General features: G+C 41.8%; 1 protein-coding gene across 1 annotated transcript in view; it reads right to left on the reverse strand.

Moving 5' to 3' along the window:
• The window catches only part of CHCHD6 (coiled-coil-helix-coiled-coil-helix domain containing 6), a gene marked incomplete at both ends in the record, with an annotated part of 132,883 nt that overhangs the window by 72,844 nt on the left and 34,886 nt on the right, over positions 1-25,153 (reverse strand). Inside the window, one exon of the mRNA XM_082004595.1 lies at positions 19,747-19,830. Within this exon, the coding sequence (XP_081860721.1) occupies positions 19,747-19,830 (84 nt within the window). The remainder of the gene's footprint in view (positions 1-19,746; positions 19,831-25,153) is intronic.

Raw genomic sequence — 25,153 nt, forward strand, 5'->3', positions numbered from 1 at the left:
TTATGCAGCCTGTTTCCCTTTTAACAACATAGGGAGGCATATCAGGGTATCAGTTAAGGCACTGCCAAACAGAGTCTGGAGTGTCTTGCTTCAGGTCTTAAGAACTTTGCATTAAATTCTCCTGAGCTTGCACAGAAAGAGTTTTAGTTCACAAGTGCTCAGCCGCTGAACATGGAGCATGAATTCCTCCTCTCGGCTGCACTTACAAGCCTCCCAAGCACAAAGAGCAGAAGGGAATGGCTGCACGCCCGCAGCGACTGCACTGCAAGGTCTTGTGTCACTGAACTGCTGATAAAGCTGCTTTAGGCAAAGCCTCTGGACTTTATACTGAAATAGCTGCGACTGCCTCACGCAAAGCTCATCTGCAAGGCCCTTAGTCTGAAAAGGCAGATGCAGAAAATATGCAATAATCAATCAAAAAAGTGACAAAATGGTATTGAAAGCGAGGACAGCTATTCATTTAGGGCCGGTTCTAACTGCTATCTCATCTCTCCCCAAATTTGGTCATTTTATATAGAATACTATTCTTGCCCTTCTTCATTTATTCTCCCATAAATGCAGCTGTGGTCCTGCGCATGATGAGACGACACATATTGTTCAGCGGTTAGAAAAAGGAAAGGACAGATATAACTCAAGTTCTATTAGCGGTTCTGCCACTTGTGCAATCTTGGGCAAGTCACCATTTTCCATCTGCAAGCGAGGGATAACAGCTGCTTGTATCACTGAAGTTGTGTGAAGCTCAGCTAATTGGAAGGTTTATACAGGTTTTCAGAGCCTAAGCTTCAAGGTGCTATATTTAAGCATTTTATCTCTGGTGCCTGAATTTATGTCACATACCGAAAAAACCCACAAGAACAGACTTTGCTTTTCCAAACTTTGACCTAGGAGACAGACTTAAACTGAGAAATCACAGAGGAGTAACAACTTCAAAATGGATTTTGCCAGCAAATTGTCATTAATGTTTTCATTTACTTACTTGTCACATAATGGTCAAACTTCTATGCTACTAAACCCTTTTTTCTCCTTCCTATAATGAAAAGTTCAGCTTTTAATGGAGCTTTTTTCTGTCCTGTAAACAGATCTCATGACTTTCAGCTCCCTGCTGTTACTTATTCACACATGAAACCACAAGACCTGTGCTTCATTAATTAAATTTGCCATTAAAAATTAAATAACGTGAATAAGTAGATGTGTTATCTCCATGGGCTTCGTAAGTCTCACCGTTTCTCCAATTACTACCCAAGCAATTTTCATATTGCATACTATCTGATTTCTCAAAGGGACGGGGTTTGAGAGATCAAAATGAGAGAAACTGGGAAAAAGAGAAAGCAAGGTAGTAAAATTAAACATTTTTCAGGCAATAGGAAGTAGCCCCGTCAGATACTATTAGCCTGCAGCACTCTGCAGTGAAACAGCAGCAGGAGAGGAAAACAGGAACAAATATGTTGTACGTGAGACCCAGCAGGAGGCTGGCATTTAACCCACCTAAAGAAAGGAAAAATAGCCAACAGATTCATTTGCTGGTTGCACCGTCGATTAAAGTGGCTGTGGTGCAACCTTGCCTAGTTTATTAGGCAGAGTTCAAGTGCCCAGTACTATGGTCAGCCTCATCTTCAACAACATGAACTACAACCACGAATAAAAATAGCTGGGAAAGAAACCAGTATGGAATAGCTCTGGATTCTAAAGCTGATGAAAAGCAGGCAAGTGAGAACCTGAACAGAGAGGCAAGAGTTTGAGTGAAGGAAAGGAAGACAGACCCGGCCTCAAAGAAACCACACGGTACATGGCACGATGCAAAGATCAAGGAGGGGCACAGAAGACCTTCAACCTGAAGATGAAAGCTGCTGAGTTTTAAAAACGAAAAGGAAATACCTTTGCATGTGATCCAACCAGGCCTCTTGCTTTTCAATTAGACTTCTCTGCCACCTTCTTCCCCCCTCCCCTTCAAAAACCCTAAAAATCAATGAAGCAGTATTTCCAATGCTATGAGTAAGTATCTTTAAATGCTTCCCCAAGTAAGAAAAACAGAGTTTTACCATTAAAACTTGAGTTTTTTCAGCAAGCAGACTTGTTATACAGGTTTTCCTTGGCCTCTAGGCTCTTTCCTACCTTGGGAAAGTGGCATTCACTTTTATCCTAAACAGCAAATGAATAAATGGGCTAAATGAGCAACAGATAGGCCTCTCAGCATGAGCGCAGTCACGGCAGGTTCTGTGATTTGGGGCTTCTACTTACAAAGAATAATTTTCCAAGTATCCTCATCTATACAACTTCAGGTGCAAGATCTGCTTTATTTTCAGTATTTTAACTACCACACTATGGCAGGGAATAATGTTGCAACAGCCTACAAAAATCTAGGACGTTATTATAAGGTTGCAAACACGGAATCAAGCCAGGAACCATCTATGCACTTCCCGCGACTTCAGCGGAGCCACCCACGCACAAGGGCAATTCAGTAGGATCAAGGTGCGGTATTTGCACTTGAAACAAAGTCTGAGCTGCCCGTAGTCTTAGTGAAGTCCTCTAGCTTCATAAAACGATATTCAGTTGCACAGTAAAAGAGAAAACATTCAACGCAAAATTACAAGACATCAATGCTGCTTTTAATTTACTCTCACAATATTTGATGCTTGAGATAAAATGGCATCTCACAAAGAAAAAGTTGAACATGAGACCTCAACTATTATTAAATAAAGCTCCTGGCTGTCTTAGTTGCAGAAATGAGTTTAAAAACATGACCAAAGGACACCATAAGGGCTCAAATAACAAGAGACAAAGAAAGAATGAATGAACCACCTAAAATGCTTCACTTCTCTCAATAAAGCTGAGCCTTAGGGGAGCCAACTTCAGAACATCAGAGCTCTGTCATATGGGGAGAGAGCTCTCCAGAGAGGACAAACAAACAAAACAAAGAAATGTTAGTTTGAAACATTTTCCCCTGCTACTAAATGATGGTTCGTAGCAAATAATAAAAACACAGATAAGTTATAAAAATACATAACTAGAGCCTAAAGACCAACAGAACCACTTTCCTTTACCCTGCTGCTTTTCTACAACAGATTTGCTGCTATATGCTTGTTCCCTACTCTCCCTAAAACACTCTTGCACTAAAACTTCCCCTTCCAAAGGGAATCAGTTTTAAAACTCAGAGCTAAATTTGGAGTAATTTTAATTCAGCATTCCTCCTGGGCTGCAAACATGCAGCGAAACTCCAACATTCACTACTACGCCTCGCTACGCTGCCCAGGCCGTTTCCACAACATACAGCAAAGAAAGTAAGAAAACAATATCGCAGAAGACTGAGTTCTCAGGGTTATTTCAGGAGGGAAAGTAACTGAAGCATAAAGAGAAAACCCTGCCAGCTCATTCTCACATTGACATTAAACCACATTCCTTACAACTTCAGTGAAACACGCACTACTTGCGGTAACACGTAAAACAGCAAACCAAGAAACACGAGCATGAGGAACTAGAAATTAATCAGATTTTAGGTGAAATTCTTTGTGAACATCAAGCAGCAGCAAAAATCTGACACAAGAACGCAGATTTCGCCATCAGGTTCAGTCTGGGTCAATAGATCTAAAGGTGTTTGGATTTAAAAAAAAAACCAACCGCCATCACCACGGCTATCTTGAGATATATTGACACCTCGGAGTATAGAAGCTTGTCAGTGGTCACAGTGCTTAAAGATACAAAGAGGATTAACAGCTACTGAAATGCTGCCAGCCTAGATGAACGCTAGCGATACCTCTGATGAAATGGAGCAGGCCAGCGGATGCCCTGACAAATGCTGCGGACGATGGCTGGGGGATTAGATGGTACAATCTGCCTCGCACCTGACAGACGCGTTGCTTCGATCCCCTCTCCCGACATCCGCGCTCGCCAGCTTCCAGCGAACGCCCCGCTGCAAGCCCCACTCGAGCCGAAAGGAGCACGAGAGGTGGCACAGTGTGGCGGGGGGAATACGTGATGTGTCCCACGAGTAGGCAACACCCCAAATTTGGGAGAGAAAGGGGAATGGAAAACAGAGGTTACTTCTTGTCTATCAAATGTCAACTGGGAGACATTCAAATTCCTGCTTCCAGCTGCTTCTGAAGCCAGAAATAGGACCTCACGCCATCCTGACTGTCGCCTGCCTGCACACATTTGGGGATGGGGAACACACACGTGCCTCGGACACAGCTGCTGCCCCGAGGAACGGCGGGAAGCCACAGAAAAACTTTGGTTAGTGCAGGCTTCGGGAACCGCCTTTGCTCACAGCACTGCCTAAGGGAAGCAAAGGTACGCTCTCGGGCACCACACACCTCACCGGGTCGCTGGCTCACACGCACTATAAATCAGGTTGTTCATTCTCATTGCTCAGAAGTCTTCATGCAAATGGCTTCTAACAGATTTGAAAAATTACCCCATCTACCTGCACCCCTCCCGCAGGTACAGAGTCAGATGAGCTGAACCGATCTGTTCACTGGACGACTGTTTGGATCTCTTAAAATCAACCTACACAATCAATCACTGCTATCAACTTTGGTCCAAAACAGGGAGTTTGGGAATTTCAGGACACACTGCAAGAAGCAATCTCTTCACCTCCTGAGCTCGTTCCTCTTGAGTTGCTGCTCAGCCTGCTTGTTGGTATCAGCCAGCATTTAGCTAAAAGAGAGCATTCACATTTTCTCCTTCCTATGAGGCACAAGTGCACACACACACAGAAGCTGATTAACAAGGAAGAGAAATATCCATGTAAAGCGTATCACGAGAGCATAGAAGCCAAGGGTTAAACTGCTTTTATGTGAACTCAAATGTTTTTTTCTCAAAAGGTAATAGAGGGAAGATGCAAGCAACTACAAACAGCTTGCTGATAGGGGAAAAAGATTTTTTTCAGCCAAAGCCAACTTCTAAACACAGCTCTGTTGTTTGCTGTTCATGTGTGGGTTCATCCACTCCTCCTGCTGAGACCAATAATGAAATGAGAGCATTGAATTTGTGTCATTCTATTCTTTCCTTTGGCAATAAGCTGTGAGATCATAAATTTTGGATTAAGATTCAGAGAAGACAAAAAAAGAGCAATGTCCACAGTAACAACACAGGGAAGTTAAACTAGTCATGGGCAGAAGTATATTTCTGTTTGAACAGATCTCCTCATGACTGCAATATTATCCTGAGTTGAAAGCAAAGTAGTAATTCTGTAGCATACCCAGACAGCTTCTCAAAGGTAAAATCCCACAAAATACCAATCTCCACAAAAATTGAGGAAGGCAGAGCTGGGGAGAAGGGTCACAGCTGGGTTTATCCTGTGGAATGACGAGTTAGGCACAAAAAGGTTAAGCTACGGCCCCTAAAGCACACAGTGAATCAAAGCAAGCTACACACCCCAGGACTTCCCAGAACCAGGTCCCACACCGAGATACTCCATCTGGGTGAAAACGGGTTTGCAGACCCAGACTGAGATTGCATACCAGAGTCAGATTGCCTCTATGAAGGCACCCTGGGAAGAGTCCAATTAAAACAGGTACCCCACAGAAAGATGGTATTAGGGACTTCTCCAAAGAGCTGCAAGTGCCTCGCTGGAAACATGCAGAAAAGCCTTATGTTACCTTCAAGTCACAAAGACAGCCAGCAACAAAGAATTTATTGTTACAGATTAAAAGGGGAAGAAGCAAAAAAAAAAACACCAACCCCAAAAAACACCAGAAAGAATTAAATACTGCATTTATATGAGGTTGCTTTAAAGTACACTGTTCTGAAAGACTGCAAATAAAGCATTAGTAATTCTTTAAACAAAAACTCTGGAAAGTAAAAGCACCTTCAAAGAAAAAGTCCATAAAATGCCAGCAGGAAACACAGGCTTTCTGACGAGGACAGCAACAGCAATGCGAAAGGCCCAGATTAATGCTAAAACTGTTCTAGGAGCGTATCGCTCTGCTGTCCTCCTAGCTGGGAGTTTAATATAGGAGAGAGAAGTCTTAGGCGAGGAATTCACAGTAAATGCCTGAATCAATTATACCTGACAAGCACAGGTAAACAGGCTTCCCAGGCATTGATTAAACATCAAGGGTTTTTAGCATCTGCTGCAGAGAAGACCTGCATGGATAACGTAGTACCCATGACTTTAAGGGCACAGCGATGCCTGCTAAATCCCCGTGTGTGGCCGGGAGGCTGCACGAGTCCCGTCATGATACCGGGGTCCTACCAGCCAACCCGTCACACAACTGGGAGGAACTCCTTAGGGCACAGCGTGCCACCTCCAACACCTGGGCATCGTCCCAGGGAGACCGAAGAGAATCGTGCCAAGGGAAGGGAAGAAGGGAATTGCCAGAGTATCAAGAGTGCCAAGGTATGTGGCTGAAAGTTTCACTAAAACTGGTGAATGCCAAATGCCAAAGCTGGTATTTGACAGAGCCTCCAACAGAACTCCCACCACCTCGGAGGGGCACGCTGCAGCTAAAACTCCCGGCTTTCTCTGCCGCGAATATCCCTAAGCCCCATTTATAAACTGCAGGCAACTGGCCCACTTAACAGTTCCTGTCCCAATTTTAAAAATCTAGATTACATTCATGACCCCATCCTTTTCCACAACAAGTAGCTACGGAATGCAATTCACTGGATTCCCAGAGGAAGCCAGGATAGGAGGGACCGAGGGCAGGAAGATGTGCGAGAGGACTGGAGAAGCTGAAGAAAACGCATCACATCCCTGCACTTGCACGGGTAAAGGGAACTGCAAGGAAGAGATTCTCTATGAGAAACAAACAGAAAACCCACCAAAAACCAGAAGTATACCAAAGCCTGCAAGTTCCACCCCCTCCTGGGGTTTTTCCTCTACCCGCAACTGCAAATTATTCTCCATGTGCAGTTTCCAGTAAATCAAGCTTTGCTAAATAACCCCAACATGTGCGGGGCTGAGAACCAGCCAACAAGCAATGATGAGATGTCCCGGGAATGATTAAGGAAAATGCAGACATCTCTCAGGTTACAAGGAAGCCTGTTGTACTCTCCCCTTAGTGCATATGCAGTGCTGCAAGCACTGTTCCGAAAACCTCTGATATTCAAAGGCTCATTTGGTTGACAAGGAGCCTGTGGATTCGTGGACAGATTGTCACACAAACTGTCAGGTTTTTAGAGAGACTATCAGACCTCTCTTTGCCTACGTTATGGAGCACATCAAAGACACAGAAGATGAACCAGACGCAGGCTGCACAGATCTGACAGAATGGTGGGTGTACATATTCAGAATACTGTACTGCTGGGGGGGGGAGGCTTGATGTGAATAATCAGGGGCTGAAAGTTCCAGAAATGTGACAGTTTTTGGCAGCGATCCTCATCTTTGCATTTATTTATCGAAGGAAGAAAAAACTGCCATACTCGAGGCAAACTTGGGAGAGGAAGAAAAATTGTATCAGCGGCAATTTATTTTGCCACCGTACTTTTTCTTTATTATTATTACTCCCGGAGTATTTTCTGAAGATATTTGTATTTTCAGTCAGGGTTCTCTCACTACGCTTGCAGCTTCTCTTCCCATTTTATCCTGTAGGAGAGGCTGGTTTAATGATTACAGCCAAAAAGACCGCTAGGACTTCACAGGTCACTGTATGCAGTTAATAACACAGACAAATCCATACTTTCAGAAGTGCCCGCTGGCTCTCGGCTCTGTCTGGAGATTCTCAGGAGCTCATTATTCAAAACTTCAAGCTCAAGTTACAAGTAATCAGCACATCTGAAGAAATATACCACACCCAGACAACCAAAAAGTGAAGTAACAAAAGTTAGTATTTTCTATAATAACCTTAACCATTAGGGTCTCGCTTAAAAGGGGGACAATATTCACTTATTTTCCAGTGGGCCAGAAACCTCAGTTAATGAATACCTGGAAAAAGTTCCCAGCTCCACAGCTCGAAAGTATTTTTACAAGGATAACTTGATGTCCTTCCCCTTTATTAGCAATACTTGGACAAACATTATAAAGCAATGGTATATTTATTTTACAGCTGGCAAAAAAAGTTATTAGGCTATTTCTACCAAGAAGTATTGATTATTACTTAAAAAGGAAAGTAAAACATCAAATGAAACACTGATAACAAGAAAAAGAAAATGAATTAACACAGATTCCTTTGGCCTGCCTTTACAATACCACCGTCACGTAACCTCCAGTTCTCCCTGCAAGGTATCAGTTATTCCAGAGAAAAGAGCACTAGTATCTTTTTATATTTATTTTGCTATTCAAAATGGATTGAAATTCTCCACAAAGTAAACAGAAAATAACTACGATGTTTATCCTAAGATAAAAAAGCGAAGGAGGACAAAGGAGAAAGGATGGTAAAAGGAATAAGAAAGAAATCAGAAAATATTTGTAAGAAATTTCCTTTCCATCATTTGACAGTATCATTCTCTCTGCTTTTAGTGATCTCCTCTTTCACATATTTAACAGAGCCATTTTGCCTCCTCTGAAGAGGACAAGGCATTGAAGAGACATCTCTGTAGCTGACAAAGAGCTTGTGAAGTCTCCAAAGACAAGCCCAGAAGGACCACGGACCACAAATCAGGTGGAGAGAGGCATTTTCGCAGCAGGGCTATTGAGCCGTAAATATTAACATGAAAATCAAACACCCACAGAGAGCAGAGGCAGCCACGCAAATGCTTCATTCCCATACTCAGGCAGAGACCACCGCTTCACAGTCGACGACTGTCTCAACTCTGGTGCATGATGTCATCCGTGGCCTTCAACAGCTTTTGGTGATCACCAGCTTAGTATCGTACTTTCACTACAGAATCCAAGTGGAGGAAAGGGACCAAGGCATTTCTCACCTTTAGCCCATTACAGAATAATAGGCATAATTACTTATTAACATTAAACCAGGAAAATCTCATAAGGCCTTCCTGCCAAGGCATCTCAGGAACCTAAGTAGGAGAATGTCACATGTATGTTGTACCATACACCCGAAGATGCAAGCTAAATCTACTCTCAGAATTTAATCTCTAAATGCTGCCTCTAACAGCAAGGAGTACTACATCCAAACAACCTACAGACCTTGACGCTGGGACTAAATGAGGAAGAAATAAAAGTAGGCTTAAATCTCCAAAAGAAACATTTTGGTATAAACATCGTAATTATCTAATTATCAGGGGTTTGTTGCTGTAGCTGATAAGCTTTGTAACAACAAAGAGCTTGGGAAAAAGTGTTGGAAGTAGATTTTTTTGGGGCTCATGAAAAAAAGTATAAGTTTTTCACCTGTGTCTACTGGACAAGACCAAACAAAAATTCCTAGCCCTTCAACTGCGAACAGGTTGGGCTCAGAAGTCAGACAACAGGAACACAAAGAAGGGAAAGCACTGTGCTTACGCTGGGGAACAACAGGAGGGAAAAGCCAAAGATCACAAACGCTGCAGACCTGGAGCCAAGTCTTCTCTCCACAGAGTAAGTGAACACATAAAAAAAAAACTTACAACCTAGCACCATCCTATTTTCAGCTGGCAAGGACAAACACCAGGACACCCTTTGCCTATCATAGAAATCAACAGCTAGGACACAATTATATTTTTTTCTTTGTTCTTCCTGCAACAAACCCTTGCCTCTCACCGGAGGAAGAGTTATCTCGGTGCCACACAAAAGAGTGATTAGCCATCGGGAAGTAATGGCTTTTCGCTGCTGCTAAGGGAAGCTGTATCTCAACAAATGACCTAAAGGTGAAAGGTCTCATATGCTACACTTAATCCCCTAAACAGCCAAAGGACATTTTGTGGTATACATAACTATTATGAAAAATGAAGTTAAATTCATATACATGCCCAGGCGGGCACACAATACAGCATTTTTACATGCCCATATGAGTCATCTTCTGTTTCAAGAACCACAGTCCAGTCAGTTCAAGGCTTGCTGCATGTGAGGGCAAATCAGATGATTTCTGTACACCGTACAATACAACATAAGACATCTCGAGGGGCGGGGGGAAATAATCCAGGCACTCCTATTGACACAGCCGTGCAAGCTCACAGCAACCTTGCATCTCGAAATTATGTAAGCAAAAATTTGGCTTCTGTTTAGAAGAATGGGGAGGGAGGAGAAAGGAGAAGAAATTAAGCCTTTTTTTCTGATGAAAAGACCTGAAATGCAATAATTGGGAAGGAAAAGAAAAGCTAGCTCCTCACGCAGAATAACCTAGTTATTACAAGTCTTCTCAAATCAGAGGCTTAGAGTTTTATCTCGGCTCCTGCATTTCCTTCTCCCATTTCTCGCTCCTCTGTGGCCCTTGGAGACTGACACAGATTAAATGGCCTCTCGGCATTTTCTGGCTCCGTGGCTGTTCCTTGCTGTCACTGCCTTCTGCCCAGGGCAGCATCTTTTATCTGATGGCTACTCCACTGGTGAATACCTACCAGGGCAAAACCCTCCTCTCCATATTTGTCAGGGTTCAAGTCCCAAACAGTTCTAGTGCATGAGATGCATGTTTACTATTTTTATTAAAAACAAAATAAAAATTAGTCATTATTTCATATTTATTTACAATGGGGCTGGACTGTGAATGAGTGAGCCAGGTAATCCTTGTTCAAGTCAACACGTTTAACAGTAAACTGCGATTGGGATCATTCTTGGTGCAGCAGAATATATAGACAAACCACCAGCTACCCCCAAAACCAAACAAAAACCCCAGCACTCCTCATCCTGGGATCAGGAGATTCTGTGACAGACGAAGCAAATACCATCTGCAGTGGCTCAAGACCTCACGGCAAGCTTGATGGTGCACATATATTAAAGAACATTAAAACATGTTATTTACAAGCTAGTTCTGAGTCACTCTGGTCTCTTGGGAATGTGCATTGTGTGTTCAAGAAATTGGAGTAGCTCTTTTATTTATGTTTCTTTAAAATGACTGGCAGATGGGGAAAAACCTTCAGAGAAGTGGCCCTAGGCTGTCATGAAACATGTATTTAACACACCCACAGTAAACTACTAAACATACTCACTTCAGAAGGTACAGCCACTGTAAATATGGAGTAGTAGCTTTTTAAAGGCTGATCTCTGGACTACTTAATTCAGCACAAATTTGAGATGTTCTGTGGAGTCTGCCCAATTTACAGAGTAATTAGCAGCCATATTTTCCATTAACATGATGACAGCACATTCTGCAAGGGCAGAGCCATAATTTTAAGGACCTTTTCAAAACGAGCGCAGGCCTTGGCTTTATTTTTGAGTCACAATACTAATGCCTTTTTTCCTGCCACATGTGGAAGGACCGCTGTGGGCTAAAATAGAAATCTCAGATTCCCCAAAGTCAGGCTCTTATGCAAGTGGATTCCACACACAGAGGGAAGTTTTGTCTACCTGAAACAATTTCCAAGACTAAGTCTAAATCTGGAATATCCCAAGAGAAGCACAAGCTTCAATCATCCAAATCCCGGCAGACACACGGACTCCAGCCTAAGGTCTGGAACATATTTAATCAATTCACTGTGCTAACTCTCTACAGTTTCATAAAATAGCCAATACTGCAATAACAAGGCCAAAAATTAATTTGTATACTGGTTGGCAAATTACATGGAAATAACAGGCAGCACCGGTATTTACTGCAGCAGGATAATGTAGTTGGTGCTAAGGTACAACTATACCACAGTAAGAATAGGTGAGACACAGACTGTGTGTGCGTGTATGTGTTGCTTTCCATTACAAAAGTACCAGTAAAACCAGTGCTAACAGTGCTACCTGTATATACACACATTTATAAATACCATTCTGCTTATAAACAAGCATATAAACAGCACAAAGAAGAAAACAGAAATTTAAACTATTAGGCAATAATGAATGAAATGAAGGGAAAATTGAGTTGAATAAAAAAAGGTGAGGGAAGGTATCTGAAATATTAGCTAATGGGGAAAGCTGTCAGAATTAAGACAAAAGCACCCCTTGTTTTGCTCTTTTTGGACTAGACAAATACTCTGCTGTTGAGTTCTAACAAAGAGACAAGATAACATTCTAGGCCTTTTTGTTCTGCCTTTAACAAGTCTTCATAGTGATACACTGATGAGACCAGATACCAGATTGTTATCTAAATTCAGCTGCTAAATTCAGTGTTAAGACACTAAGTTCAAACCACACATTGCCACATTTATTTCACAAGTCGAGCCTGAGGATGGATTCCTCCAAGATGAAGCAGCCCATAAGCATCATTCTCTCCCTCTGCAAAGGTACTCTAAATGCCAGGGAAACAAAATCACCGTAAGGCTCTGACAGTTCACCCTTCAGTACACAGACTGCAAACGCATCTCTGTACTAATCGGGCAGACTGAAGAGGAAGCAAACACTTAGTTGCTGTTTGCGCAGAGGCTGCTTGTAATTTGATGTAATGTACCGTACATCAGTCAACACATATTGAAGAAAGAACATACACGCTGCAGAGAAGGCAGAGAGGCAGTGCTGACATATAACACATTTTATTTACCCTATTATAGATGTTATTTGAGTTCATCAAATTACCAATCAATTTATCTGATCTCTAAAAGCTGGTGTACTGAGGTATATTAACTACTAAACTTTACAAGCTTTCAGCAAAACAGCCATTAAAGGGGTGAATTGAGCACAGGGTACTGGAAGTCAGTTTGCGAGTTGTCCAATGGCAACAGCGAAGCAACCTCTCCCCGCAGACAGGGAGACGACGGAGAAGCATTAGGGAGGCAGCCTCCTCTAGACGCTGTTCAGCCCGAACAGATACCGGCGGAAAGAAGAAATTAGGGATGCTGTACTCCCCCCCCCCCGCCCCAGCACAACATTTAATGTCTGTGAATAACTGACAAGAGGAAGAGGATGCGAGGTCAGAACCGGTTCAGATGACAATTGCAGGTTCATTCTTTCTTCATTTTGTTCCCATTCAGAAATTTAACGCGCACACAGGACAAAATCTCCAGTTCTCTAAATATCAAAGACTGTGCCCTGAGAGACTGTTAGAACCACCGCTGCCTGAAAAACAACATCCACGCAGCCTCAGAGGCAGCCCGAGCGACCGGGAAGTGATCTGGATCATTAGGACGGATCTTATCAGCCTATTTCAGAAAACTATACTGGGGATTATTCTTCTTGTGTTCAGAAGATTAAATCAACAGTTCAATGAACTGGGTGCTTTGTTATATTGCTCCACTGGCCTGAAAGGCAAACTGCTTTTCTGGATCACAGTAGGTTCACATAAAGCCCTGCTGGGTTTGGTAGGAAGGGTTTGGAGCAGGGGATGAGAAGAAAACTGAACAAAATAGCTAAGAAAAAAAATCAAAATTCTAAAGAATATTGTAAGGCTTAATTACGAAGGCAGGGACAAGAAATACTTCTGAAAGGGGAACACATTTTTTGAGAGCAGAACTTGGTTTCACACTAACTGTTCTCCCTCAGACTACCCCACAGCACTGGCTAGCGCGGGAAGCTAGTGTCTGGAGGCAAGCGAAGCAGCCCTACACACACAGCAACAGCCCACATGCAGCCCCGGGATGTTACAGGCCACTTTACTGAGAACCTAAATGGTGCCGGTGACACCTGCCAAGACTTACCATCTCATTTAGAAAAGGGCATCAAATCTTTAACTCCCACTGAAAGGGCAGAGGGTTCGGCTGAAGGTAGCACCTCAAGGCAGCTTGCTTTTTCAAAGGTAGGTGAGTGCTCTCTAGGTCTCAGATACAGACACAGCCTGGGATCCCGACTCGGGCAACTGATTCAACTGCCACCTTTGCCAGGTGACATCAGTTTGTTCAGCCCCACAGAATCTGCTTAGAATTGATCATGAAGACCCAACATGAACATATTATTTTGGAAGGCTTTTTTCCAGACTGCTGTCACTTTCTCCACGGAGATTTTTATTGAGATGAGTTACTGGCCAAAAAGCATAGAAATGACAGTGAACTCACATGTAGAGGTGACCTTGGTGCACCAGAAGTAGGAGACTGCTCCAAGAAGAAGGATCAAGGCCAATAAGAAAAACAAACAAAAATAAGTTCTCCTCCCATTCTTTACACATCCTAAATGCTTTACAAACATGAATGAAATGGTAAGTGCAAGGGCAAAAAGAGATTAATTTAAACAAACGAAACAAGGTGAACGCCACACACAAAATTACAAGATTTGTGAAGCTAAGCAGAGGAAAAGGTGCAGTCCACCTTATTAAAAAAAAAAGGTATTTAATGCATTCCTTTCCCACTTGCATAAATACTCTAGAGCTTATTAATACTTGTGCTACAAGCAGAAAAACATTGCATATTAATGTACCCACTGCTCACAGTAGTCCACAGCCACCTAATAAAAGACAACATGGGAGCCAGAGCTTAGGAAAATCCAAATAAAGGGAAGACATCATCTATAGCAAGGAGTTTCACTTCATCTGCTGAGATCACCTTCAGCCTTTCTCTGCCATTTTACACTACTACAAAGAGCTGCCCATGTTTTGCTATACTGCCCTTCACCTTTGTCAGGTTAAATCCAGCAAGAGGCCAAATAGCAAAAGGAGTCAAACAAATATTTACTTGGGAGAAAGTATACAACTAATATGCTAAGTGAAATCTGCTGGCATCTGAAGGGTTCCAGGAGAGACTGCATTTCTTATCATACTTTTTAAAGGATGTTTCTACCATTTGGAGAAAGCAGGACAATGCATACATGGAATCCTTAATAAAAACAGTTTTGTGCAGTATATATGTTAACTACTTATACCAACCTCCCTCCGTCCCTGCTTCTCAGTAACATGTAAGTGCATGAAAGAACGTTAGCTTAAGCTTCTCAAATTGAGTGTTTCTAAGGTTTTCCTTAGAGGTTATTAGGTCCAACTCTCATTCTTTCTACCCAGAGAAACACTACCGTACAAAACCTCCTTCAAAACAGTTGAGACAAGATCTACTTTTTGTGTAACAATTCCAAGTTACATGAATGAGATGTAAAATTACTCTAATAACCACTTATAACAAATTAGCCAGGTCTCATTACTGGATTACTTATTGCAGGTTAGACAATCACATTGGAAACACAGGTGTGGAATGGAATGTCTGTATCACCAGCTCCAAAATCCTGCAATTACAGAGTCATAGAAGAAATAGTCAGTTCAAAGGATCTATTCCCCATAATCTTCCTGATTACCAAAATACTTCAGGCACTCCAAAACAAAAACATACAAGCAACCCAGGAGGCTGAAACACACACCTACAAAAAACTACCAGAGTTAAAGTGAGGAAGACCAAGGGCATCACCAATGTCCTGATCCTCTGCAAGGAATTTGTTCAATAAAATTTGATTTACAAAAGTTTAGAAAAGCATGCACCACACTGCAGACAGCATTAAACCTACCAGTCCGTCACACACACGACCCCTGACAAACTGATAATGAAGGGCACAGTGGGAAGAACACCTCCCAACAACAAATCAGAGCGCTGGTTTAATCCCAGTACAGCCACTTCATGCGTTCAAATCTGCACTCAAAATAGCTGAATGCTGCTAGTAGCAGTAGTGTGTGGCATTTGCTCAACACAAGTCAGAAGTGCAAATCAAGCGTTAGGCACTACAAAGAAACAGAGAACCAAACAGTGATTCTGATACAGCTACCATACATATTCATGGTCCACTCATATCTTGAGCACTGTGTGCACAGTTCTGGTTCACACCTCTCACAGAGGGTTAAATAGATGTGGAAAACTCTCAAAGATAACCAGCCAGGATGATCAAAGCATTTGGGACAAATATCCCACATACTTGCCCTGATCTTATGCTCATCCCTGGACATCCACTTTCAGGCACACTCAGGACCAGCATATTGAACTAGGTGGATCTTTAGTGTGACACAGCACTGCTGCACTCACCATCTTACTTCCTCCAGTGCTTTAATAGAAGATGTAGGGAAAACCCTAAAAGCTGAAAAACCAAAATTATTTTTTCATACATGCCCTTCCCCATAAAAATTTTAATAAGATTGTCTAGAGAAACTGAGTTTCTCAAGTCTATTTGAAATAAGGTACACCCATAGTTCATCTCACGCAAAACTGAAGGCAAAGCCTTTTTAGCATTTCTATAGCTTTACTGTTTCACAACACTTTGCCCTGTCATTATAAGCTATTCCATCATATAGATGGAATAACTGAGATAGATGGACTAAGTAATTGTTTTAAACTCCCAAAAGAGAAACAGCTATTAGAAAATGAGCAGGTTTTTTGCTTCCAATTCTGTGCTCTGACCAGTAGATTACAGTGCTCTTTCAGAGATTACAAAATAAAAGGATAATGTATTCACACAATCTGCTGCATTCAAGGGAACTACTGAGTTCAGTTCTGGTCAATACATCTCAAAGACAGAGCCACAAGGAGGAAAGGGCCCAAAGACAAACAAGTAGAATGAGAAACCTCAAAAAGATCATTCACACAAGCAGAGGCTGAAAAGGTGAGGACTGCCCAGCTTAGTGGGAAGGTAAAAGAGGGAACAGAAGTCTACAGATAATGAATAATGAAGAGAATTCCTTTTATCTGTTTCACAAAGGTTATTAAATGAAAGAAAGTATTTGAAACTGGTAACAGACTATACAGTATATAAGTTAACCTGTGGCACACACTGCCACATGATACTGGAGGCAAAGAGCTAAACAAGGCTTCAGCAAAAATGCCTGAGACACATAGAAGAACAATGGCAGTAATCCAAGTTCCATTACAGTGAATAAAAATACAGAATGAAAATAAACTCTCTTGCAGCAGGGCATGTGTCAGCCTCCGACTGACAACACTTAGGAATACTCTTCTCAAAGTTTTCTCCAAAAGTTTTTTTTTTGTTGTTGTTTTGTTGTGGTGAGGGGTTTTTTTTGCATCTTCCTTCAAAGTCTTTGAAAACTGACCACTGTCAGAAGAAACAGGACAGTCTCCGTGTTTGATTCAGTGCAGCAGCTACTACGTTGTAAGGAGTATATAACACAATTATTTTTAGCATCCTACTGGGAAGATACTTAGTTCTCAACATCAACAGTTCAAAACATCCTTCAAAAACAAATCTAAGTCTCCTACTGCTGAATTCTGTTATCATACAGAAGTAGGGACAAAGCCAACCTGAGGTTATAAATAGGCACAGCAAGGGAGGAGAGAGGGGATTCCTGACAGCCTGGGCCTTGGAGGGAGAACTTTCAGCTTTCTACCGCCGCACTGAGCCATCACATCCATTCATTCCCGGCTCAACACCTCCGAGCTACCAGTGACCACACTCCAAGCGACCACCCCCCCCTGAAAAAAGCAGAGAAAACAAACTTCTATTTCAGAGCTCCTCTCCACCTCATTCCTTCACCAATAGCTTTTTTCTAATGTTTACACATGCATATATACATAGATATATAAAAATATATCTAAGCCTGAGTTTGAAGGTTTTAGCACAGTGGAAAAATAAATAAATAAAGGTCAAGGTCTGCGTGTATTCAACAAATAAAAGCAGAATTATATAAAAGCAACAGCTAATAAAAAAGATTGTTCTGTGCTGTGTTTTCCATCTTTCCAACCATTATAGGAATAAAATTATCCACAGAGAAGATAGAAAACCTTTTTCAAAACTAATACAATTAAGCTTTATTACACTCTTTCAAGTACATTTCTCTCTTCTCCCTTCTAGCCCCCACCACCTCCCACTCCAATCCAGACTAACGGTTGGAGGCATTCTTCTATTTTATTACCAGCAAAATGCTAGTGTTCAAGGGTCAGAAACTATCTAGTGTTTCAAGAGAGGAAAACCGCCCTTTTTATCTACTTGCTTCTGTGCATGTAAGAACTAGAAGACAGTTTCTACACAACTCTGCAGCTTGAACAGGACTATGGGCAAGCCACCTTACTCACAGAATCACTAGGTTGGAAAGGACCTTTAAGATCATCAAGTCCAACCATTAATCCAGAACTACCATGTCCCCTAAACCATGTCCTGAAGCGCCACATCCACACGTTTTTTGAACACTTCCAGGGATGGCGACTCCACCACCTCCCTGGGCAGCCTGTTCCAATGCCTGACCACCCTCTCAGTGAAGAAATTTTTCCTAATATCCAATCTAAACCGCCCCTGGCGCAACTTGAGGCCATTTCCTCTTGTCCTATCACTAGTTACTTGGGAGAAGAGACCAACACCCTCATCGCCACAACCCCCTTTCAGGTAGTTGTAGAGAGCGATAAGGTCTCCCCTCAGCCTCCTCTTCTCCAGACTAAACAACCCCAGTTCCCTCAGCCGCTCCTCATAAGACTCCCCTGAGAAAATCCTGTATTAAAATATCCATCACCTTGTTTAAAAAGTTACCCTGCAGAAAGCAACATGGACCTGAAAAGGGAAACACAAAATACAACAAAGGACTTCAAAAAGAAAACAATGCAGCCTGGACACAAGCTTCTCCCCACTCCACTGTCCATAAAGGACAGACGCACACACAGATTTTCCCCACAGTTTTCACTTCATGAAACCAGATCCAGAGAGAAGAATATAATAGAAGCACACAGCATGAGACCAAGAAATTGCAAAAATTCCCTTTGCGTATGAACATATGGACAACTGTGATAATTAGAACGATAGCTGCTAGATTGTTTGCAATTTCACTGAACAATCCCCATTATCTAGAAATAGAATTTAAAAATCTGAATGCAACACTGAGTGGTAGTTTTAATAGTTTATTTTTTAATGAACTGTATGGATTAGTGTTGCAAAATTGTATCATGTGAAATTGCTCATGGGCATGTTTTATCATCAGTGGCTTAGAAAAAAATGCTGCATGGACAATCATGCAGAAGCAGGGAATGAGAAGGGAATAGATGTGCCAATAGTATCCTACCACTTCTACAATCTGCAGTTTCCCCATGTTCCATATTCACCATCATGCTACATGTTGGTAGTAAAGCTGATCAATTTCCCTGTCTCTTTACAACGCACCTTTTTCATTGTTTGCATTTTTGTTAGTCATGTAACACAACTACAAGTCAGGGTGTATGCAACGCCCTCTCAGGAGGTCTAATTGCTTCAAATTGGAAAAGATTATTCTCCATATCTATTAAAAAATAAAGACTACTTATAACATTATTTCATTTTGCCAGGAAGTGAAAAACGCATTAGTTCATAAGGAACAGCATGGCTGCTCCTATTTTTATGGCATCAATTTTTAAAAACTCATCATGGTAAACAATTAAACAGAGAAACAAATCCCATGTTTAGGGGAGAGATTCAAATCCCTAAATGGATTTTCAAAGGTCATTTCAGGCTTAAAAGATGCTTGACAGTGTCTCTTTAAATCATGTTCATTTCAAAGGCTTATCCAGCAAGAAGCAGGCAGTGCACTGCAGCACCGCTCTTTGAACTGTTGGGCTCCCCAGAGAAAAATTAATAATACAACTTTAATTCATATTTATAGCAAGATTTGTGTTGTGATTTTTTAAATTTAGGAAAGGATTTTTAACAAAAGGAATAAGAAAACCCAAGGGTCTTTTTTTTTTCAATTTAGCTTTCACCTAAACCCCATGGTGAAAAAGAAAATAAAGTTTGAACTACTAGAAATCTTTTTTTAAAAACAATCCAGATAAAACTCCCTTATATTTCAAATGCAAGTTGCTCAAAAGATTTGGTTTGTATAGCTTTTTCATCACTTAACTAGGTAAGGGGTTGGGGGCAGAAAGATACTGGGAGCTGGCAGTTCCAGGTTTCAGCACAGTACTTCTTGTTTCTCTACTCTTAGGATCCACACAGACCCGCATCCGATCCCATCAGGATGCAGAGGCCACAAATAAAAGACAACTCCGCCTTACCTTCCTCTCAATGCGGGCCAACTGCTCTTTATAGAAAGCCTCTTGCCGCTTCAACTCTGCCTCCCTGCCTTGCAGCTCTACAGCCTGGGAAGAACAACAAAAGAGCATCAGTAGAACAAATTAAAAATAAAAAAAAAATGTGAGTGCAAGAAAAGCACACTGGATGTCAAATGGAAGAAACAAAAAAAACAAACAACATTGCTCAGGATCCCATTGGTGTATGGGATGCCCCTCAGTGGAACTACAAGCCTTTAGTATTGCAGTTTGGATTATCCCCACAAGTTTGAAATGCTCTTATTAGTATCATACTCAAACTCATAACCTTGATTTTATTTCTCCTTATTAAATGAAAACATATAATCATAGAAAGGTGACACCTTCCTACTACCTTTTTCAGAACTCCACCTTATCCAAGTCTTTGTTTTTCATGAATCACAACGTTTATTACTCCACTTCAATGTTCTTCCTTAAAAATAAACCTTTAAAATAAAATAATACCTTAAACAAATAAACCTCAAATCCTCCACTGTATAAACACTTGCCCCTTGGAGTGTCAGAAAACTTCCATAGATTTAACACATCCCTACAATCATGAGGAAAATGTGAAATACAATGCTGTGTTGTAACATTTTTATAGCAACACACATTCCCACTGACCACGCATTTGCTTTTACAGACATACGTAGCACTACCCTGATAATTAAGTACTCTCTCCACACGCTCTCTGCATACACCACCAGCACTCCCAGAGTTCTTCTGACCGAGTGCTGCAGATTTGGAGAGGAGATGGGTGTCTGAGCATTTCTCTTCCATCTTCTATAAGTGTGACACTTCCACAACAGCAAACTTGGTATCCAAGCACATACTTAAGCATAAACCTGGTCATCAGATAAACAGTGCTCAATTTAAAAAAAAAAAGTCCCTGTGGTTACAACAACAGCTTTTGCCTTTTAGCTTTTTACAACCAGCAGCACTTCATTGCATTCCCACCCCTAAACTGAACTAGCATTAAGAAAACATGGCATTGATGGAACTGAACCAAACTTTAAGTTTAAAAATAATAAGCAACAATAGCAAGAAGAATGGCACTTGTTTTTCTTCCCCCATCCTACCCCAAAAATCTCTGGGGCCACATAAGTTATCACCAGGCAGAAGACCTTTCAAAACCAGAATTATTAGTCCATTTAACATGAACACAAACCCTGCTAATCTATAGCATCCCAGCCGCATTGCTCTTAACTTTTAATGATGATGGTACAATCACAGAAAATGCTGGTCCAATACGATTAAGCAGCTGGGACAGAAACATCCCCGTGGGCTCAGACCTGTCATTTTATGGCCAACAGCCATTGTTAATGAGAAAAATTACATCTGAAAGCAAGTTGCTGTGCATTTCCTTCTTTCTGCTCCCCTGCTGATGGAAATACAGTGGTATAATAGGGCTATAGATGAGATTTTAAGCTAGGCAGTGAGGGACGGTTGATAAGTAAGCAAGAAAAGGAGTACATGAAATAAGGGAGTTGGGGGGGGGGGGGGGTCTGTCTGTTCATTTTTAAAGGGAAAAGAAATATTTTTGGTTCCCATGTTTGTCATCCTAGTCAATAGGGCCACAGTAATGCACAAGCACTATAGACTCCTATCTAAATCCTTTTGCTCTCAGACACACTTGATTAAAGGCAAAATCTCTGGCTTTGTTTTAACCATGTACCTTCCAGTCTGCAAACCAGCTGAGATTGGATGGGGAGAAGGATGAGAATGAGCTGCCCCATACATGTAGGTTGACCAATGAGATACTACAGCAACAACAGGGGCACTGATGGGCACTTCCTAAATGCCAAAATTATTACCATTTTCTGATAAGACAACCATAGCTATCCTTCTGTACCAATATCCATCATCTATACAGAAAAGGACTATGCAATTTCAACTGAAATGAAATAGATGCAAGAAGGCAGAGTGGTCTGGTAGATGACCAAAGGACCCCGTTCTCCTGTCGATTTTCTGCATAACACCCATAAAATCAGATTACTAAACAAGTGACTTATGTTTCCTTAAGAAGAACATAAATAAGGAAAAGAAAGAAGAGTAACATAGTACTGACCCCTCTGCACAGTTCAGATAGAAGGGGCTTTTTGTGTGAAGAGTAATACAATGCGGGGGGGTGGGGGCAGGGAAGAGTCAAAAGATGAACTTTTACAAATGCAAAAAAGTTCCTGCTTAATCTAAATAAATTATGTGGCAGTGCTACTCCCCTGGGGTAGCAGACTATTCTGTGAGCACAAAACCAACATGTGTAACAGTATTGGTGGGTAAGAGACTTTATTCTGTTTCTGGCAAGACATGGATCTATGTACCCACACACCAACTCATCTTTTCATCATATGTGGTTGCCTGACCTCATTCATCAAGAAATTCAGCATATTTATCCATATGACACCTCTGGAAGGGAACACAAACCAAATACCTAATCTCTCAAGCAGGGTGCTGAGATGCAGACTCATTAGAGGCGTGCTGATCTGCATGATGACAACCCACGGACTCCCAAGCAGACCTGACTGAAGCTGGGCTGCCCACAGTGAATAAATGCCTCCACACCAACGCACCCTGCAGCACACGGACATTCTGTTAGTGACTTCTCTAGGATCTTTCAAATCTGGATCTCCCAACTGCAGACTACACCCTCAGTCTACTCACCATTCTTCCCCCCAAGCAATTTCTCCTATATGTCCCACTTATCTCTCCATTATGTCCAACTTATTGCCCATAAGTTGCATGATGAATCAGGGGCTGCGGAGAAAGCTTACTTGCAACTCAAACATATTTTCAATGCCTTTCTTTTTTTCCAAAGCTTGCTGATGTTTCTGTGCATTGAAGTATACTGAGAAACATTCTATTTGTGACAGATCTGCTTGAAAGTCGCTTTCTGTTTCCTTCTATCCCCAGCTATTATTACTAGGAACTTTAGTACACTTTATGGTGATGTTTGAAGTATGAATGGTACAGTCAGAGCATGTGGCATTTGAAATATTCACTGTTCCAAACTGGGTTAGGCAACAAGGGACATTTTGTATGAATACAGGGTATTTATTAAGAGTTCCTCTAGTGCTGCTGCTTATTGCCTCTAACTGAAGTCAGGAGCCTGTGATGTCCCAGACAGAACTGGCTACTATGGAGATGCTTAAAACTTCACAGGCAATTGAGATTGCAGGTGCCAAAGCAAGCACCAGATACACTTTTCACAAACAACGTTAGAACTAAAGAAGGAAGGAGAAGGGATGACGTGTGATAACACACTGGTTTGAAAAATCGTATTTCAGAAAGTTTCATTTCACATCCATGCCACAGAAGCTACATCTGAGCTTGAACATATCATGCAAGAGATGACGAAAGCCAAGAGGTGACATCTAAGAAATTGTAGTGTAGGACACAGCAGAAAGTGTGATGTCCAAGGAGTATGAAGACAGAAATAAAACAGAGGGAGAAGAGGAAGAGTGTAGTTAGTTGTAGCACACATGAATGCACCCAAAACTTAGAAAAGCAGCATGGGCAGCACGTATTTGCAAAACAGAATGTATGAAATAAGCAACTTTCCTCTGTACAAAAACTAGGTATAATCTAATAATAGACTATATATATATATTCAGGAAATGCTTAAGAATCCCCTGTGATGGTGTCAGAAGTTACAAGCACTGCATTCTTACAAAAGGACAGTGAAGGTATACTACCAGCATGCTACTACAACTTCCATGGGCATGGGCGGGTTGGGGACTCTCAAATTCTTCCTACGTTTTATCTTCACACTTCTTGCACAGCCCAGAGTTTTTCAGGTTATCTCAGTGCTGCCTTGAATGGTGACAAAGAGCTAGGGCAGAGTCATGTGTGATTCCCTGCCTCCTCCTCTCCCTTTATCAAGTAACCCATTTAGAAACAAACTGTGAAAAACATTTCTAGAGTTATGCATTACATACTGGCTCAACTAAAAAATTCAAGTACTGGCCTGCTAGCTGACAGGCAGGCCAAAAGAAGTATTTTACAAGCCTCTTAATCGAGCTAATGAAATATTATTGGTTCACTCTCTATGAACAAAGCCAGACGCTCTTAGCCTCGTCCTGAACTGACACCAACATGTAACACATCAGACTGTGCAACTCATCTTCTAGAGCTGGGCTTCACTCTAGCTACATCTATTCACAGATTAGCTTTGGCTTTGCCCACCATGAAATATCACCAGATTTTTATTCCTTTTAATCACAGTCCCTTCTCATCACCTTGTTAAACATGAAAACCAGGAAGGAAATCTGCTTGAAAAAAAGGGCTTCATGGCAGGGTCAGATTACAGTAGGGAATGTGGCACCCAGGAATAAATGCAGCAGTAGCAGAGCCCACAGCTGACGGCTACCATCAGGCTATCTGTCTCTGCAATACTGTTGGGATTCTGGGATTTCGGGAGAGGGCACGGAGGACACACTACTGGAGGGAAAAAAAACACCCCTCTCTGCAAAGGGCAAGTTGAGCTCAGAGAAAAGGTCCATACTTCAATCTACAAAGAACTTCCTCAAAGGCAAGTCACAGCACTTGGCAAGATTACTGCAAAAATATTTATCTTCTTGGCAGAACACATTCACCAGTCACAGACGAACTAGTGAGATGGTGCCTAGAGAATCAGTCAGAGGCAATCCAGGGAAAGAAGCTACAAGGATAAAGGAAATTTCCTTCAGTCTCTATCAAATGCCTTGTTTCTACATCATCCTGTCTTTGCTGAGAGGAGTTACCATCTTCCCCCAAAGGTATCCAGCAACATCTCTGCAGCAGCAGAGCAGAGATGTTTTGGCTGGGTACCTCAGCTTGCCACATTTCACAACTGCAAATTCTTATACCTCATGCTTTCCCATGTCTCTTCCAGTCCTGGTAGCAGTCCAAGTGGCAGGGGAGAAAAACAAATGCCATTAAAGGCTCCAAGACTAGAAGAAGGAATTGACAGCAACGCACTGAAGAACAGAACTAGCTCCAAAATTAGTAGCTGGCATGTTCCTGACCAAGCCTAGAGGGAATGACACCGCTGAAAGGGCAACACAGACAGCAAGAGTCAGCTTGCACACGTTATGCCTGAGACTGAACAGCAGAACTTTACAGGGAGGCTTGTACCGGACAAGTAACCACAGGGGAGCCTTGACTCAACGTCCACTTGCACCAGCAGAAATGTCACCACTACTGGGGAGCCGCCTGCAGTCACTCTTCCAAACACGCAAGGCCTACAAAATCACTTGCTTTTTGTCCTTTCTCTCATTCTGTTGAAGGCAGGTGACTAGGTTTTGTTTTGTTTTAGAACCCGGATGCAGACTCATGGCCTTACGAAGCAGTACTGGTGTAACCTTCATTTCCTCCTGTTTCTGCTACTCTTAGCCAA

The sequence above is a fragment of the Phaethon aethereus genome (genome assembly GCF_964289735.1).
Source record: "Phaethon aethereus genome assembly, chromosome: 11".
Taxonomy (NCBI): domain Eukaryota; kingdom Metazoa; phylum Chordata; class Aves; order Phaethontiformes; family Phaethontidae; genus Phaethon; species Phaethon aethereus.